We start from the raw sequence: 19,692 nt of genomic DNA, 5'->3' as shown, positions 1-19,692 counted from the left end.
CTCCAAGTCATTGTCTTCAATCTAGTTGCAGAGGGCGCAGCTCACTGGTCCATGTGGGAATCGAACCAACAACCTTGTTGTTCAGAGCACATGCTGTAACCAACTGAGCCACCCGGCTGCCCTATGGGGCTTGTTTTAATCAATCGTGTACAGAACTATGGATTTATTGTAGCCTACTTAGGGTATTTGTTTTCATCTTTAATTACTGTTAACAACCAGGAAACCCATTCCTAACAATTAAAAACACCTTCTTTTCTCCTTCAGCCAATTGGTGTGTTCCTTTGCCTGGAAACAAAATCAGCTGTATTTGCTTTTCTGAACGCTGGTGGCCTTCCTTATTTGACAATATCTTGTATCTGAATAGTACTTCACAATTTACTAAGTCTCTTCCCACAGGAGAAGAATGGGATTCCATTCAACAGGATGCGCACTTGACCCAAAGAGATTCTGCTTCTGTCACTGACAAGATATATTTCCTTAGAGAGGTTACTGTATTAGTTAGGATCCCAGATGGAAACAGATGGCATTCTCAATTGAGCAGTTTGAGAGGTTTACTAAAGGGACTATGTATCAGGAGGTGAGAACATAGCGGGGAAACCACAGGTAGCAAGGAAGGGGGTGGTTACTGGAACCCCCAAACCAGAGAGAGCTGTGTTCAGGGACCGCCTGGGAGGAGGGCTTCCTCCCTTTGGTTGTAAGGGCCAGTCAGCCCAGAGTGACCTTACAGCCAGGGAGTCAGGAGAACAAATACCCAACCTTACTCCCTTCCCCCCCGCACATCAGGAGGGGCAAACCGAAGACGACAAACAATTATTTAATCTCTCTGGGTCTTATTTTTCTCGTTTGTGAAAAGGGGGATAATCGTAGTTATCTCTCAGAGTTCCTGTGACAACTAAATGAGAACTTCTGTTACATCATCATAGCCGACAAGCTAGGCACTCTTTCTTCACTTGATCATCAAAACCCCTTGTAAAACAGATAAGATAGACTTTATTAAATGCATTTTATAGTGGTAGAAAAATGCAACTCAGAGAAGTCCAGTGGCTTTCCCATGGTCTCATATCTGGAAAAGTAGCAGAACTTGAGACTGAAACTAAGATTTTTCAATGTATATTCTAGGTTTCTTTTCCTAGATTGTCCTTGTACTCCTCCATCCCTTCCTGTAGAAGCTTCCCACAGAGGGTTTCTTCTATCTAGAGTGGCTATCCCTAGAGTTATGGCAACTCGGCTCCTCGGAGAAAAATTCATTGACCCAGAAATCAGTGCCTAAGCCCCCCTGAAAAACAACCACTGATTGGTTGGATAGGAAGAAGGTGAAGGCCTATGAGGTGGCTTGATAGAAGACTGACCAATATAGGTCTCTATATTGGATACTTGGAATTCCACCTGCATATCTATATATTGCATATATGTGTACCATATAGTACACACTGAAGGCAGCATCCTTGATTCCTTCTACCTTAAACGCGTGCCAACCCCAAATCATCCCCTCTCAATACAAACATCACTGTCTGCTCAGTGGTGCAAACCCCAAAACCCAGGAGTTATCCTGGATCCTTTCCTTTTCTTCCTGCCTTCTCTCCCTCATCAGCAAGTCTAGTTGGCTTTACTTCCAAAATGTGTCCCAATTCAACCGCTTTTCTCCATCTCCTCAGCTAGTCTAAGCCACCATCATTTCTTTACAAAATGTAAAGTGAATGATGCTATTCTTTGGCTTGGATTCCCGCACAGGTTCCATTTCCATGTCATGACTCCTTACCAAGACTGTTAGGGCCCTGCTTGCTTTGGCTCTACTCTCTCCCTCCATCACTCTGCTCCAGCCACACTGTCTAGTTTTTGAACACACCAACCCTCTTCCTGCCACAGGCCCATTGCACTGCCTAGAATGTTTCCTATCGAGCCTTTGCATGGCTAGCACTTTCTATTTGTATAGGTATTAGCTCAAATATTACCTTCTTAGGGAACCTTTCCTTTACCATCCAATCTATGTTGTCTCTTCTTAGCACTAAAATGCACAGACTAAAATGATCTAGTGGACTTATTTGTTTATTGTATTTATTATATGTTGCCCTACCAGAATGTAAGCTCCATGAAAGCAGGGTCCTTGCCTGGCTCGCCTGTTTATCCCTGTCTCCTTAGCATCTAGGACATGGCCTGGTACATCACAGGCTCTCAGTCAATCTTTTTTTTTTTTTGCAGGAAAAAGATAGTAATGGTGACAAACCAAATACAATCAATTACTCGCTCTGGGAAGTATTTACCACTATAACCCTACTTAGAAGGCATCAGAGAGTAAAAGATGATTGCTTCTAGGGAATGACAAGATGACTAGGTCACTAGAGCCGTTGATCCCTAAAAAAATGATCCTATGTCCAGTTCTCCATGTGAACACCAAAATGTCCAATCTTTGAAGTATGGGGGAACTGGAGGGACTAAATTGCTGCTGACAGTTTTCAGGCCTTCCCCATGTATCCTTATAATAAACCTCATCACCTAAGGTAATACTGCAAAGGCAGAGGGGGTGAAGGTGTACCCTTAAGGAGATCTGAGCTACTAGCAGACTCTTGCAAAACTTGACATTTCTTGTTTTCTATTTTATCTTAACATTTATTTACACAAATTTGTGGGTCAGTATCATATCTCTCTGTACGTACGTTAACATACGAATGCTTTATTTTGCCATTTGTAAAATTTGTGCTGCAGGAAAGCCATGCTATCCTGGGTCTTTACATTCTCCATGTCAATCATACCTCAGGGATACACGTTTGCCATCTGAGAAGTTCTGGCATTCTTTTTCCTTTGCAACCCATGTTCCCTTTTAGAACAATCCAGTTATTCCTCAATAAATATTCATTACACATCTACTATGTGCTAGACACTCTTACAAGAGTGAAGATACAACTGTGAACAAGATATGTATGAGTCCTACCTTCACAGGAGTGACAGTTTAGGGAGAGATACAGTGTATTGAGAAACCAAGAGGAAATTATAAGGTATTATGTTTGCTAAGTAAGATAAGGAAGGAAACTCAGGGTGCCAAGGGGAATGTAGACAATGGCATCTAATCTCAAAATAGATGATGAACAATTTTTCCAGAATGAAATAATCTGAAAAATGGGTGTTAGGCAGGTGAAGAATGGGGGGGAGGATTCCTGGCTTGGCTTAGACTAAGCCCTGGAGGCCAGAGCGAGCTCAAGTTACAGGAGCCAATTCAGCGTATTAGTTGGGTGCGGCTGAAGTAAAGAGTGCAAAGGAGAAAAAAGAGAGAGAGGAGGCTGGAGCGGTCATCAAGGCAGGATATGAAATGCCTCTGCTAAGGACTTTTGATGTTACCCAAAGGGAATAGAAAGTCACTGAAAGTTCTAGAAAGTCGTCTGAGGAAGAACCTGTATGTGTTTTGTTAAAAGACCACTCATAAACCATAACTCTATGTCTGGAAGAGAACAAGGACTCGACATACATTAGGGTAAGAGGTGTAATTAGCAAATTCGGGGCCCCACACTAATTGAACGGAGTCACCATCTAATCTTCTCCCCTTAAAAATATCTCTTTTCTTCAAAGATAACCACTAATCACCTTTGGAACGAACCTTCTCCGGCCTCTCCCACTGTCTCTGGACTCTGGGGTTCTAGCATTCCCTTGAGGAGCACATATTTTCCCAAGATGCGGCAACACGCAAAGCGCGGGAGATTTTAAAGGTTGACCTTTTGTGGCCTTTCCACTTAGCCTTCTTGATCTGATCTACGCAGTGGAGGCCACTAGTAAGTTGTCCCCTACGGAAATAGGAAGTCGGGAAAGGATCCGAGAAAGTTTGGGGCGGGTTAATGATTCTAACAGGATGCGAACACAACGATTGAGTTGTTTCAACTCCCTGGGTCATTCCCCGAGAAACTCTTTGCAGGAGTTTTTCCATCTGTCAGGTGGAGAAGAAGATACTGTCCAGGCTTTCAGGGGTGAACCTCTTAGACCATGAATGGAAAGTACTATGGCGATTGCAGGGGCTAAGCCAAGGAATAAACACGCCTAACCCTGACCAGCAGGTACCTGCTGGGAGCATTATCCAAAGCTGCCAGGTCCTTAGAGCAAGAGTCCCTTTTTTGATTAAGAGGCTGGTGTGACGCTCACATGGCATTCACAGCAATTCCTTCTGTAGTCTTTTTCTTGGAACGCTGTCTCTGGCTGTAGCTGAACTTTGGGGCTAAATTTCGGTCAGAATTAAAAGCGGGCCGATTTACTAGCTGGAAAAACGATGACACACAGCTTCCCAACTCCTTAACGATTTTTTTTTTCTGGCCTGGGGGTGAATGTTATGACTGAGCAAACCAATTCCACAAGATTCGTGTGAAAACGCTCACAGCAAATGTTTACAAACGAGGGGCACAAAACGCGCGAGCATTTCCTTTTTCCTGTCCCCGTGTGACTCTGGAACACGGGGACAGGACATTTAAAACCAGGACGACGCCAGAAGGAAAGGGTATTCGCTATTTCACTTCAGTTCCCTTCAATGCTGGGTCCTTAAAGGATTCATACACTGGGGAAGGCAGTGGTTTCCGAAGTCGCAAAGACGTCCCTTCTCCAAGTTTCTTTTCTTATGTTCCCCTCCTGGCCCTTTACCACAATTTATTTCTTTTCATAATATTCTTGGAATTTTTCTTACCTCAGTGTGTAAGGAAAGTCCTGCGCGCCACTCACTCCAAGTCCTTCAAGAGAGTCTCTCAGACGCTCACACTCCCGTCCGCTTTGGGTAAGTCATTAAGGAGGGTTCCGCGTCGGTAACTTGTGGAGAAGAGCGCACCTGCGCGCGCGCCTCAGCCCCCCTCCAGGTAGCGGTACCAAGGCTGCGAGGCGCAGGGAGCCGACGGCCGCGGCGGGCCGCGGTCTCTTTAAGAGCAGGCCACGCCCCTTCCCTCCTCCCAGCGCGGCCGGCGCTCGGCGGCTGCCGCTACGGTGCTGACAAGATGGCGGCTGGCGGGGCTGTTGCTGCGGCGCCCGAGTGCCGGCTTCTGCCCTACGCGCTGCACAAGTGGAGCTCCTTCTCCTCCACCTACCTTCCCGAGTAAGTGCCGGGCCCTGGGCTAGTGCTTCCCTACTCTTCGGCGTAAGCACGGCCGGGCCAGGGGGGGCAGTGGAGGGCGCCGAGCCGAGAGGCCCAGGCGGGGCCTGGTGAGTGGACGTGCGGCCTCCGGAGTCAGTCCAGCCACCGAGAGCGTTGTCCGCCCCCGACTCGGGGAGGGGGTTCGGGTCCGGAGGGCGAGGTGTGTGGCGGGTCCTGAGCGCTTAGGAGAACTGGGTGCCGGTGATGCTACGCCCGGGATTTGGGGGCTGAGTAGGGTTTGGGGGGCGGGCAACTCAGGAAGGTGGGGCAGGAGTCGGAGCTTTTGGGGGTCCCGACGGCGGGCAAACTGGTGGAGATGTCTAAGGCCATCCGAGCTGGCCGGAGTCGGGGGACAGTGCATGGGATTGTTGCCAGGACAAAGTGTAATGCAGAGAGGAGCGTTTTCCGGGGGGGGGGGGACGGGGGGGTCATTAAAAGTGATGAGCACCAAAAGAGTGGTAAAAGTCACAGAAGGCTGAAAAGTTGTGCAATCCATCCGTATCCTTGCAAACGGGGAGACGTCGCCGCCAAGGGTGCATCTTTTCCCGGCTGGTAGTTCTGAAAAAGATAGGGAGTGGGCAGGAGGGACCTTAAAGAAGACTTCCATGATATTAGGACTCGAAACAGACAGATCAGTTTCCCACCCCAGAAATGCACGTATAGACAGAAAAGTCCGACTTTGATGACTGTGACTTCCACCGCTGGTTCCATTGCTTTACTATCATGTGTTTTTCTGTAGCCGTTTCCATCGGAAACGCTGTAAGTGCTTTGAGCCAGTATTCTTTTCTTTACCTTCTCTTTGAGAGAAGGAGAAAAGGTATCTCCAACTTGACGTACAGATAAACTGATGTAGTCAAGTTTTAAGATCTGTGCAGACCCTGAAAAAAAGCACTAATTGTACCCCCCATCTCCCTGCCCCCCCCCCACCAGCACCACCATCCTCATCTCACAAGCCCAGGAATGATTTTTATGAACCAAAACAAGTTGCAAATAATACATTTTTATGTTGCTGAACAAATGAAGTGACTAGATCTGTGAACCCTACTCAGATGTTTCCACTTAATATTTCAAAGTCTTCACATTTTCTCAGATTTGACTTCTCTAGTCAAAATCCGTCAAGAATTTCAAAATGGAGTGTGGCTAGAAAAATCTGACTCTTGCCCACTAGTCCTTTGTCCTGTCCTCCAGGTCAAGGGTTGGCAGTCAGGCCTTCAGTAGGCTTTGGTTCAGTGAAGGGTGCCAAGTGACCTGTGGTCTGATCTGGCCTGTGTGTCCAATTGATGGCTTCTGTATGGCTGTGTCCCTGGTTGATGCTGGAATCCTGCTTTTAATTTGAAAGTGAGCCAGGTAAACATTCTAGCCTTCAGCTGACGTTGAAACATGGCCCTAGGGGTACTTGACCTCTGATTTTCAGGGCAAACACATTCTTGAACCTGAAGATGATCCTCATTTTTCTATACCCAGGTTGAGGACCACAGACGGGAATTGGGTGGCATTGTTTGAACTAATAACTGTGGAGACATTTTCCTGGTCTTGAGTTTAGGCCACTTCCAGGATTTTTGTACTCCTTAAACTTCTAGTGTAGGAGCGAGACTTGGATATCAAGTCCCACCTGAGTCAGGAATAAAATGGGAAGAGTACATTTCAAGCAGGAAATGATTTGGTGGGATGGCAACTTTACTGTTACTTATGTCTCCTTGTCCTGGCTCCAGAGCACTCCTTTTGGGCTTAGAAGGCAGCTGTTTGAAATTGGAGAAATCTGTTATAGTTTTCACAAATATATTCATAAACTAGTACTTAATGTATACTTAACTTTCAAACACTTTCAGTTACAGTGTCTTATTTAATCCTTATGATAGTCTGTTGACTTATGCAGTATAGTTTTTATTTTAAAGCACTAAACTATTACAATAGAAGAGTAATCTAAACTTTTTTTCTGTGGAGTATAGCTGAGTTTTATGGAGACTGAGTTTGAGAGTTTACTGTGTCTGCTGGGTTGGTGTGTGTGCCATGCCTAAATTGCTCTCTTGGTATTGATTGCAAAAATACCCCCTAAGTCTGTTGTGGAATATTTGCAAAACATAAACCCTCAGAAACAAAATATAAATTACTCTTGATACCACCACCCAAAGATAACCCTTTGATATATATCATTCCAGATATTTTGTTGTGTCTATATGTATTTTTCAATTTGATTTTGTCTCCTGTTTGTGGTTCTGTATTCTTTTTCCTCCTTAATATACTATAATAAATATTTCATCATGTTATTAAATATTCTATATTGTCATTTGTTATGAATATATTATAATCCATGTAATAACTTGGCACTTTATTTAATTGGTCCCCTATTATTGGATATTTAGGCTTTCTGGGTTTTGTTTTATTTTTGTTGTTCTTTGGCCATTAGGAGTAATGAGAGTTTGCCTTACAAAAACAAATCTTGGGGCTCATTTATGATGAGTTCCTAGATGTTGAATTGTTGAATTAAAGGTATCCATTTATTTTCCTGCTGTCTGTGTAGGAAACTTGCTGTTTCTACGTACCCTGGTTTATTTTCGCATTATCCTTAGTAATTTGCGATTAAGAATGTGGTTTTGGTCAGGCATGTTCTTAGAGATGTCTGAAGAATGCTTATGTAAATTCAAAGTGACATTGCTCCTAATAATTTATTTTCCTTCATTTTGGCTTTTAATTGAATTTTGATGTTAATCAGATACATTTGGAAAATAGAACACATTTGTGAGATTTATTATTTTTTTGGTCTCTAGACAATAGTTGTGCATATGAATCTGAGGATTCATTACAATCCCATCTGCTTCTGCAACCCACTAAATTGTGAATCCCTAGTCTGGAGGTATTCAACCCTCCCCGTAGGAACCTTACCGGCCACTGAAAGTTCTGATATTCTCAGAACTTTAATCTTAGAACTTTAGAAAAATAAAGACACTGAGGAAGGAAAGTATCATGAAGTGGATGGAGAACTAAAGATTGAATCTTGCAGAGCTGGCTCCAAAATTAGATCTTTGAGACTTCTAGCAAGTTATGATTCTTCTCAGAGCATCTTCATTTTCCTTTTATGTAGAAGTACTTTTTATCTTGATCAAACGCTGGGAGGTTTTATATTATGTTTTAAAATTTTATTTTTTTGAGGTAGGCAAATGGCTCTATTATTTGCATTCGCTTTTAGATGAATGTTGTAGATTTTTAATAAATTCTTTTTGGGGCCTGATGCAGGGAATTTATGTTTTACATGTAGATAAGATACATTTCAGCTGTTTTGTGGTGATCTGAATTTGCTGTAGTTCAGTCATTCAAAAATCATTTTAATTTTACAGCTGCAGCTATTGGCACCTAAGAAGACAATAGTTTGTTCTGTATTTACTCTGTTAGGGGTTTCTGGTACCTGGAGTCTTTCATCAGTTCTGAAAAAATTTTGAGATTCTTCGATATTGTTGCTGCCCCATTCTTTTTTCCTTTTCTCCGTGACTCCAGTTAAATTCTGTACTACACCTTTGATCATGTTGCATTTGGCCCTTATGCATTTCTCTGCATTTTCTTTTTTTTTTTTTCTTTCCTTTTTCCATTCTGGATAGGTTTTACTTGCCTATATTTCACTTCACTGATTTTCTATTCAGCTATGCCCAGTCTACTTTAACCCTAACTTTTTTTTTTTCTTGATTTCATTTGTAGTGTTTTTCAGTAGTAGAATTTCAGTATTTTTTAGTGGTCAAATTTCGTTTCCCACCCTCTCTTTCTTTAATGATAGATTATAATTCTCTGGTGAAAATCTTCATATTGTCATCTGTTTTCTTGAACATATCAATCAAGATACTTTAAAGTCAGTGTCTGCGAACTCCAATATCTGCCTCACCCGTAGGTTTATTTCTGTCGTCTTTTTCCTTTTGGTTAAGTATCTTGGTTGGTCTGGTAATTATTATTATTATTATTACCATTATTTTCTTTTCTGGTAACTTTTGATTGATTGCCAGACATTATATGCAGAATTTAAATGCAATTGCAATTAAGTTACATACTTAATGATATATTTCTCTAGAAAGGATTCACCCATCCTCTGGTAGGCAGATAGAATAGAGGCACAGCACCTCAGTAGTCAAGAACTGAGCTGACTTGATTGAGGTTGGGTTTTAGGTTTTGTAAACCTCTCATTTGCCTGTCTTTAGTAACCCTCCAGGGAACTCAGCTGAGAGGCTGCATTTTTCTTGGGCCTCTCCTGCTTTTGTCTCTCCAGCAGCATGACAGTCCTAAAAGCTTCTTGCTTTTTAGTTCCTTTCTGCTGGCTTTTTAGCCTCTTGACTGTGCACTTTAAGAACAGACAAATGCCTCCAGAGGAGAATCAGTATACAGTGTCAAGCTTCTTCGGTGCCTCCCTTCACTATGGGATTTTGACTTCTCAAGTCCTAGGTGTCATGGCAAAACTCAGCGACCAAGTTTTGTTCCCCTGGCCCTGTGAAATTACTAAAAGCTCTGCTGACTTTTCTGTCCTTTAGTGATTGTCCTTTCCCAGTTTTTCATCCCCTTTCCTGGTTTCTCAGTCCCTTTCTCTGTGCCATTAAAGGAATAGATGGAGTGAGCCCAGAGGGAAAGGGAAAGCAGCATCGAGGAAGTTTTTTGGCATCTCAAGTCTTAGCTGCCTCAGAAAGTCTCTGATACCTTAAGAACTTTTTTTTTCTGTTAGCCTTTCTGGTTCTAAGATATGACAGAGACTTTGCTGTCATAGTCAAAACCAGAAATCGGTGTGTAGTTCTTATGGACAGACTGTTTTATCTTGTAGGCTTGTGAATGTCTCATGGTTATATTAATGTAATAACCTGACACGTGAGTCCCAGTTTTTTATTTCAGTGTTTTTCTTCATTTTGCCTTTTGACACCTTAACTGCTTATTCCTAACATCTGATGGGAAAAAATTATGGAATAGACAGAACGTTATTTGTTAGCAATTGTTTTAACCACTAATTAAGAGGTAAAATGAGATTTTATTCTTGATTTTGATGATGATTTGTCTCTTTTGAGACTTATTTGTTTATGAGGTCCAGAAATTAAGAGTGTAATCTTTGCCATAAGTATATAGTTATTCTTTCTTCCTATAATGTGATTTTTATATTATCTACCTTTTTATCAAACTTTCATGGGAATATTATTTATGTGAAGACAATGTCTAGAAGGAAGATACTTGTATCTAATGTCAATTTGTTGGTTTGTAAATATTGTTAGTATTTAATCCTTTTTAATATCCTTATATTTCTTTTGTATGACTGATAATTATTATAGTCTCATTACCTTTGTATTTGTTGTTAAGGCATGTTGTTTTGTATAAATAGAAGTATTCAGTTATTTTAAGCATCCTTGGATATGTCCCCTTCTCCTTCCTTTCATTGTCCCCTTTCTCCCCTTTTCCCTTTTGATTTAAGTAGTTTGATCAGAAGAGCCATAAAACCTAACTCCTACTTATACTTCAGCTGTCAATTGAAACATCACTTTCTCAGGAAACCCTGTCTCCCCCGTGGTGTCTGGTATCCCTGTTCCTGCCCCAACAGTTAAATGCTTTCATACAAATGTGTACCTTTCTCATGTATTACTTTATACAATTTTAATTATGCATTTATTTATGTGATTACTTAGTAAATATCTATACCCCCAACTAGACCACAGGCACCATAGATATGTACTGGGAATTTTTTTCCCCTCTCATCATTGTCATCAAGCATAATGTTTATTAAATCAATAAATGAGCAAATTAACTAGGCATTTTGACTACTGTTCTCTTTAATGCATGTTTGGTTTGGGGCTAAAGGGAGTCATATACTGGCCATGTTCAAAATATCAAATAACTAGTAAGTTTTAAATCCATGCTATAAATTTTCATACATTTCAGCAATTTCTGAGAATATTTTAAGTGAAGCTAGTTATTGGGGTAGAGGGTGTTGTATTTGGAAGGACTTGGAACAGTAGAAAACCTATCTATCCTGGAGTTTTAAACAGTTTTTATTATAAAGTTATTTATAATTTTTACAGGCAGTATTTCTAGTGAGACCTTGAGAACTTTAAAGCTCAGTTTATTACAGAAACGAATTTGCCTAATAGCTTTTAATTGTTTTAGAGTGTATTACCAATACTTTGATTAATTTTAGGATAAGGATCACTTCCTCCAATTTTTTGAACATAAGTATCTGTTAATTGACTTTTTTACATGACAATGTTTTTGGTTTGGTAATTCACATACCATGCAGTTCAGCTATTTAAAATGTACAACTTAGTATATTCATAGATACATGTGACCATGTAGCCAATTTTAGAACATTTTCATAATCTCAAGAAGAAAATCGGACCCTTTAGCTATTATCTGCTTACTCTCCCTTCCCTAAGCCACTAGTAATCTGCTTTCTGTCTCTATAGATTTGCCTATCCCATGCATTCATGTAAATGAAATCATATAGCATGTAGTCTTTTGTGACTGGCTTCTTTCACTTAGCGTACTGTTTTCCAGGCTCATCCATGTTGTTGCACGTATTAGTACTACATACTTTTTCTGGCCGATAATATTCTGCTGTATCTGCATACCATGTTTTGTCTATCCATTCATTAGTAGATGGGCATTTGGGTTGTATGCACTTTTTGGCTATTATAAACAATACTGCTATAAGCATTTGTGTACAAGTTTTTGTATAGTTTGTGTGTTTTCATTTCTCTTGGGTAAAAATGCCCAGGAGTGAAATTTCTGGGTCATATGGTAACTTTATGTTTAACTGAGGAACTGCCAGGCTGTTGTTAATTTTTTTCTCTGTTTTGAATAATGTCAAGAATCTGATTAATGCATGTGAATTGAACAGAGTAAGGAAAGCGACCATCTGGAATTAGCAAATTGCTTGACTTCAGATCTATTGCTCTGAGAACTTTCTGTGACAGTTTAGCTAGTCCTTTATCTTCCTTTATTTTTGTTCAGGATACATGTATGTGGATTGGCTCCATGTATTTATCTTTTAAGGTATGTATCTCTCCTCTCGGTGTACATACTTGACATGGAAACATACACATACTTTGCTAAGCAGCTTGTGGTGGAGATGATGTTAAATGAAAGTTGGGGTTTTTTTCACCTAAAATTTATATAGTTTATTTATATATCGAATGGAAGATATTTATGACACTTAAGTTGTTTATGAAGTCTTTCCTTAATTAAACTGAGGCATGGATTTTAAAAGCTGAAAATAACTTCTGGTTTGACAGAATAGTCTCTTTCAGAACTTAAGAGGATTTCAGATGATTGGACAATTTATACACATAGGTCTGAAACTTTATTTAAGTCTTTGACATCTGTCATGATCTTCATTTTCTTCAACCTAAAATGCTAACCATGGTTAACAGGTGAAAGAAAAACTTTGTTTTTGTCTGTATTTTTACTGTTACATTGTGGTACTCAAGTTGCAGTTATGGCTTGTCACATTTTTTACTGTCTTTACCACAAATAAATTATTGGGTGCCTACTAACTCCTGAATAATAGGCAGGCTTATTTGAAGGTATGAGACAGGATCTCTTGTGATAAACTAGTGGTACTTATAACAGTACAATAGAAGGTAGCAGAAGCTAAGTTCAGATGACTGATAAAGCAGGAAATGCTACAGAAATTAGAAGAGCGATCAAGAGAAGGGAGCTTTTACTGTTGGCTAGGCCTTGAGGAGAGACTTCTTGGAAGAGGTAAAAGAGCTATATGCCTTCCTTTCTATACAGATCTAATTTATTTTACCATTCTTCAAACTTTTTGAATGCAGAAATTATCTTTACCCTTGTGCATATTCATCAACTCCTATTTAGGAAACAAAGTTAACATTTGGAACTTGTTTGGTTAGTGTAGCCTATCAGAGCCAGGAAGATGCTTGGAGGTAGACTTCCCACTTATCCAGGGAACTTGATACAGTTTGGGTCATCGGTCAGGTCCTTCTTCCTTAGACATTACATGTGTGGACAGGTGGCCCTGCCCATATTTCTCTCCAGATCCACCACTTTTTAATGTTTTAAGTAAGTCTTTTTAGTTTTTGTTCAGATTTATTTCAGTTACAGTAGTACAAAAGGTAGTATTGACTGAAGGCCACTTGGCTGATAGTGTTCCAGAGTCACTTGCTATCTTCCCCTCTGCACAATTCACATTTATTCTGCCCATATTTGTCAGTGGGTCCTCCTATTTATTATTTTATAGTTCTGCATCTTAGGAGAAATAGCATTCGCTTATCACAAATGCATTTAGGAGGCTAGCCACTCTATGCAAAAAAATTTAAGTATAAAGAAAACAAAACTGAATTTTATTTCATTCTTTTAAGGAAATTAAATAAGATATTTTGAAATTTTTGTGACACTGTAACCTGATTTTTCAAGGCATTTAGGGAAGTGCTTTTTTTTTGTTTTAGCTGAGCCATCCTGCCACTTGTTGGCAGCTCAGCGGCAACTCAGCTCAGGCTGGGAATCAAACCGCTGTTGCTCAGAGCTCACACTCTTGCCAACTGAGCCACTCGGCTGGCCCTTATTTTTATATTTATCTAAAATATAGTGCATGGATTGCAAATTAATCCTCTAGCAAATATCCAATATTATTGATAGAAATGTGTTGCCCTAAGAGATACCAGATTTAATGGAACAGTTTGTTGAGATATCATTGAATTATGATGGGCTATTAGGCTGCCATTAAAATGTAAGTGTAGAAAATTTTTAAATGCTGTAGAGAAAATGCTTTAGATATAATGTCATATAAAAAAAACCACAGGATAAAAAACAGCCCTTATTAAATAGTTTGATCCAATTCATCTTTACATACACATACACACACACACACACACACACACACACACACACACACACACATACACACACATATCCATTTTAAGGCTTGTGCATATGGAAAAACTGCAAGGAAATTTAGCAGTCTTGTAGGAATTGGGTTGATTTTTTTTTTTAATGGAATGCCTTTTGTTTTGGCATTGTCCAAAGTTTTAAATTTTATTTCATTTTAACAAATAAATATTACTTTAAACAAGAAAAAATAAGAGGAGTGTGTGTGTATATGATTTGTTTGACTGATTATGAACAAATGATACAGGATCTTACACCCCACATTAGTCAATTTAAATTTTATTTTTTGGAAAGTAAGGAGCCGTCAAAGGATTTTTAAGTAGAAAAAGGATGTGAATAAAGTCTATGGTATAGAATTCAAAAATTTAAACACTCTTAATATCCAACAATTTCAATTTTTAGTAGCTACTTTTGATCAGAAATCTTCAAATTGGGGCGTGCTTATCTCTGGGAGCATATGTAGATTTTCCAGGAATTACATAGGCAAAAACAGTTATAAAGGATTCAGTTTGCTACGTCTTATTATTCTTGTGTGTTCTCTCCTAAAGATTGACTTGCCTGGGAAGTTGCCTGTGCCTTAGGCCCTTGCTACTCAAAAGTATAGTCCACTCCCCAGCAGTATTGTCATTACTAGGTGCTAGTTATTATAGAAATGCAGAATCTGAGACCCAGCTTTAGACCTACTGAGCTATAATCTGTTTTTAGCAAAAATCCCAGGTGATTTACCTGTACTTTGGAGACTTTTCGCCATCCTACCTCCTGTTTCATTGCAGAAGGCATGCCTGTCTTCTGTTCCTGTGGTGTGTAAAAACCTCCAGGGTGCCAAACAAAGGGACACTGCTAAAAGTTGGTATTGAAGTTGAGAAAGTGAATGTCTAAAAAAAGAAAACTCTTCTTGCAAAAAAGGTGGTCCTCAAGCCTTTATTTTAAACAAAATAAAAGGAGGACCTAATCAACTTGTCTGTTGGTAGGTCATGAAAAATGATTTTTAATGATAGCTCATTATGTTATTTTGGGGAGATGATTCAGAAGGTGGCCAAAAAATTAAGTAACAAGCCTAACAAATTCCTTTCACGCCCATGTATTTATGAGAGTCAGGTTTTCAGTGCGTATGCCTATAAAAATGAAATAGATGACAGACTTGATGCTGAATCTCATTATAATCTAGCAGTGATGTTCATCCATATGTACATGGAATAATTATTGTTTTAAAAGTCCTGCCCATATCTCTGAGAATCATTTCTAATATCATTTTACTCTCTATTTTATCATTATATATCAAAGTTATAATATATATTGTTTTGGTCAGTAGTGTACTTATAATATTGTTAATAGTATCCAGAAGACATTTTTTAACTACTTAGAGTCATGATCAAAACAAAAGAGTTTAATTTTAATTTACACTTTTTTCCCCCAGAGAAGTCATATAGGGTGAAAAAGAAAAGACCCTTCAGCATAAAAGAATATTAAATTAGTTAAAACCTGTGGGGGAAGTTTAAGGAAAAACAAGAATAATATAACCTTTTGACTGTATAGGAGGAGCTTATACATTTTTAAAAATAGATGATGATGTTTTTATTCTATTCATACTTTTGAAAGAACAAATATAGCAGCTGTTATAATTTATATTAAAAATAACAGTATTTAGAATACACTGGAAATTACAACTTTGCAATCATAAGCTAATTTAAAAATGGTGAGAATATGCCTAGATTTTTCAAAATTATTTTTGGGAGTATTTGAGCAAAAATGTTTGAGCACCATTAAGTGACAGCAGTAGATCTCAATCTTGTTTACACATTCAATTTACTTGGGTAACTTTAAAAAACCCTGATGCCCCCAGGTCACAAAATAATCTATTCTTTCGGGCCTAGGCCCAAAATACTAGACTTATAATGAAGCTCCTATAAAAATAATTGTTCTATAGTTATGGACATACACATCTATTTTTCTCATAGTTACATACACATAGAAATAGATCTGAAATCTACAACAAAAAGTAAAAGATAAGGAAAATAGTAGTAAAAAGTTGAGACCTGGACGCTAGCCTTGATCCAGAAGGTCCACATTCTCATTTGCATGACACATAGGAGCTTAATGAACAGGTGATGCTTTTTGACCAAGACGCAGGCAGGACTTGGTTAAGTAGGACACAGGCTGGATTTCAGTTTTTACCTCTCAATGAGCTCTTGCGTGACAATACATAGCAGCCCTGCCCCTTCTACCCAATAGTATGTCTAGAAAGATACCAGAAAAAAAATAGAGAAGGAAGACATAAAAGAGTAAAGGAAAATTTCTCTAAGCTGAAGAAAGATTCAAATCATTAGTTTGAAAAGGCCTGCTAAATGTGCAGAGACTGAAAAAAATGCCCACAAGTAATGTATGCATTCTGGAGTAGGAGCCTGATGCTGGAGAAGCTGCTCACGTGAACACAGGAGCTGGGCTTTGGGGAAGCCACATACGCTGCAGGAGCTAAGAGCCGGAGAAGCTACTTACGCTTTGGGAGTCTTCAGGCAAGCATCCCTGAATGAGGGAGCAAAACCACCCCAACTTCCTGAGACGACTCTCCTGCCCCCTCTGCTGACAAAAGCTTAACTTAGGCCAGCTGGCAAAGGAAAAATACTTAAAGGGCCCAAATTAATTTTCAAGAATAGGCAAAAGGTGAATTTAGAGGTGAGTGAATAAATCCATAATTGGCACACCTAAACTTTAGCTTTATTGATTGATTGATTGATTGATTGATTTTATTGGGGAAGGGGAACAATGTGTTTTTCCAGGACCCATCAGCTCCAAGTCAAGTTGTTGTCCTTCAATCTTAGTTGTGGAGGGCGTAAGCTCAACTCCCAGTCCAGTCGCAGCTTTCAATCTAGTTGTGGGGACGGCGGGGCAGGGCAGGACTGCCCACCATCCCATGCGGGAGTCGAACCGGCAAGCTTGTGGTTAAGAGCATGCGCTCTAATCAACTGAGCCATCCAGCCGCCCCGTTGTCATCTCACAGCTGCTCAGCTCAGGCGCAGCTCACTGGCCCACGTGGGCATCGAGCCAGCAACCCTGCTGCTTAGAGCTTGCGCTCTTAACCAACTGAGCCACTCTGCCAGCCCTAAACTGTAGCTTTTGATATGATCTTTTAACTGTTTTCTTAGCATTTCATTTATATTTAAGCTGGTTAAGTCTATTTAGCATCTGAAGTTTTTTACTTTTTGACTGCCTGATGATGTCCATTATTGTTTTAGTTGAGTTAATATTACCCATAGGCTTTTGAGTTTTCATTTTCCATTCATTCTTATAATAGGAGAAATACAATAAAATATTTTTTAAATTGTAAAAATAGACACTGAACTTTAAAGATGGCAGTGCTTTGGAAACAAAAAGTTGGCTGGCATGTGGAGCATGTTGGCATGTAGGTTCTTGGCCGGCACAATAGCTTGAACTATTGGTTTATCAGCTGATGAACATTCTAAATTTGACAAAGGAAAGGCTGAGAGCCCTAAGTGTATAAGATACATGTGAGTTATCTGAATGTTGCATAAGGAAAGCTATCATCTGTAATAAACTTGTTTTCAAAGTTATATCATCAAACTGCCCACGTTCAATATAATAATTTAAAAAGAAAGACACTTTAAATTTGTATTCTGTGCCACAGTGATCTATACTATGACTTGCCATATGACATTTTTAATCTTTGAGGAGAGCATTAAAACTAGTCCTAAGCCTTATTCAACTATTAATTATGTTATAGTTGTGAATTTACTTGTGAATTTTACATGAACAGATATATGTAGAACTGGATTTTTAAAAGGCCTGCATACAGTTAAAGCTGTACTAATCAGTGACACACTTTGAAAAGTTCGTATCCATGCAGAGATGTTGGGAGAAATTTAACTCCAGAGCTGGCCCAAAAACAAGGTTTTTTTGTGGAGGGTGATACCCATTGTGGTAATATTTGGTCTACAATATTTTGAATTTTTAAAAATAGTGTTAAGAATAGTTAAATATATTTTGTAAATGTTTGTAGATCCTGTGTAACAGAGTTTGAAAAATGCTGTGTCATAGAACTTGAGGCCTTGGTCAAAGATACCTGTTAAGAGGATAAGGGGATAATTCTCATAAAATGAACAGATTTGGATAAATTAATATCGGTTTGACCTCTCACCATTAGCACAATTTAAATTATTGAATTAAGCTGGAGGGAAAAGTTAGATCCGGTACAAAGGAAAACATCAAAACTGTGGTATACGAAGAACACTGAACGAGGACAGGTGACTTTGGCTCTAATCCCAGTTATGCCACCAATTAATTGGTAATTTTGGATCAGTCATTTAGTTTCTCTAGCCTTTTATTTATTTTCATACAACATGAAAGGATGAGATGGTTAGGGTCTTTTGGGCACAGGATAGCAAGGAGTTGATATTACAGAATAGTTTTTGAAGTAAATGTACCTCCTCACCCACCATCACACATATAGTAGCTCAAATTCAGCTAAATTGTTGCCCAGCAAAGATATTTTGAGAACTTGATTTCATCTGAAGATGAGCATGATTATTTTTATAAAATTCATTGCATATAAGTGAAGCCTTTAAGGGTACTTGGAAAGAATTTGCTATCTTAAATCTTTCTAATTCCTCTGTGGATATATTGTTATTTTGTCTGAGGTTTGAACAATGTTCAGCAACAGTAAACCTTCCCCAGATTATGTCCAAATTGAATGGTCTTTGCTTTAAGTAGAAAAGGGCAAATTTTATTTTGAAGTATATCCTGAAGGGCCAATTGTTTAATTGCAGAAAAGGCTGATGATTCAAGCCTTCTGAGATAGTCAGTAACTGAGGACTATTTTTATATGACTGTTTCAGCAGATTTTCTGTTTGTTGGAGACCCCAGACCACATTAGCTAGCTTTCCAGTTTGATTTTTGGCTAGTGAGAGTTTCCTGTCTTACAACCATTCTTTTGTATGGGAATGTTTTTTATTTTGATTCCATTCTCTTTTTCCCAGTGGTTGCTTGCGTTTCATTTGTGTGGAGTGTGTACACATAAGTATGTAATTCCCAAAGTGCTTTGAGTCCTTAGAGATAATTGCTACAGGCTCGAACGTTTTCAAGTGCTTGGTAATAATAAGGTGACTTGAGTTTTGCTCTGGGTGACGATAAGCAGATGTCTACTATTGGCTAGGCCATTGACATCCTGTAATTTTCAACAGTGACTCTTCAAAGTGTAGTGTACGTATTAATTTAGAAATGCAGAAACTGAGGCCAATAAGACCATCATAGCTTCATCAAGGTCATTTATGAAGTAAGTGTTCGAGCTGAGTTTAGAAGCCACATCTTTATAAATCCAGCCATATTAACAATGTGAAACAATTTTAGATCTCATTTAGACTTAATATAAGTTTTTGTCAATGAATGATATATTACATGTCCAGGTTACCACTTAAGCATTATGAAATTTATGTTTAATTTTTTCCATCTTTTTGTCTATTAAAATGGGGAAGATCATTCTAGATTAGTTCCTTCACTTATACTTAGAACCTATTCCAGTTTTGTTCATTCAGTTATCTTTTTTCCTCCATTATGAACTACTTGATTTCTACGCCTGCCCCTATTCAGTGCCCATTAATCATCTTTCACTAACTAGTCTTTTAAAAACGTTGCCTTAATCACATGTCTCATTTAAATGTTTTCCTACACAGCTAAACTCCCAAGAGTTGTGTGTACCCCTACTTCATTCATTCATTCTTTTTTTTTTT

General features: G+C 39.0%; 1 protein-coding gene and 1 long non-coding RNA gene across 3 annotated transcripts in view; one reads left to right on the top strand and one right to left on the bottom strand.

Annotated features, from left to right (window-relative positions):
- LOC109384620 (uncharacterized) overlaps positions 1-4,737 on the bottom strand; it is a 118,827-nt gene extending 114,090 nt beyond the window's left edge. For both annotated transcript variants that reach the window (XR_002124442.1, XR_002124443.1), the window contains exon 1: positions 4,658-4,737. This is a non-coding gene — a long non-coding RNA (uncharacterized LOC109384620). The remainder of the gene's footprint in view (positions 1-4,657) is intronic.
- Positions 4,738-4,934: 197 nt separating this feature from the next.
- Positions 4,935-19,692, top strand: part of MKLN1 (muskelin 1) — a 167,487-nt gene continuing 152,729 nt past the window's right edge. The window contains exon 1 of the mRNA XM_019646086.1: positions 4,935-5,056. Within this exon, the coding sequence (XP_019501631.1) occupies positions 4,959-5,056 (98 nt within the window). The 5' untranslated portion in view covers positions 4,935-4,958. The remainder of the gene's footprint in view (positions 5,057-19,692) is intronic.

The sequence above is a fragment of the Hipposideros armiger genome, unplaced genomic scaffold (genome assembly GCF_001890085.2).
Source record: "Hipposideros armiger isolate ML-2016 unplaced genomic scaffold, ASM189008v1 scaffold_97, whole genome shotgun sequence".
NCBI lineage: Eukaryota > Metazoa > Chordata > Mammalia > Chiroptera > Hipposideridae > Hipposideros > Hipposideros armiger.
Note: the sequence above shows the minus strand (reverse complement) of the source record. Positions and strands in the feature narration are given on the sequence as shown.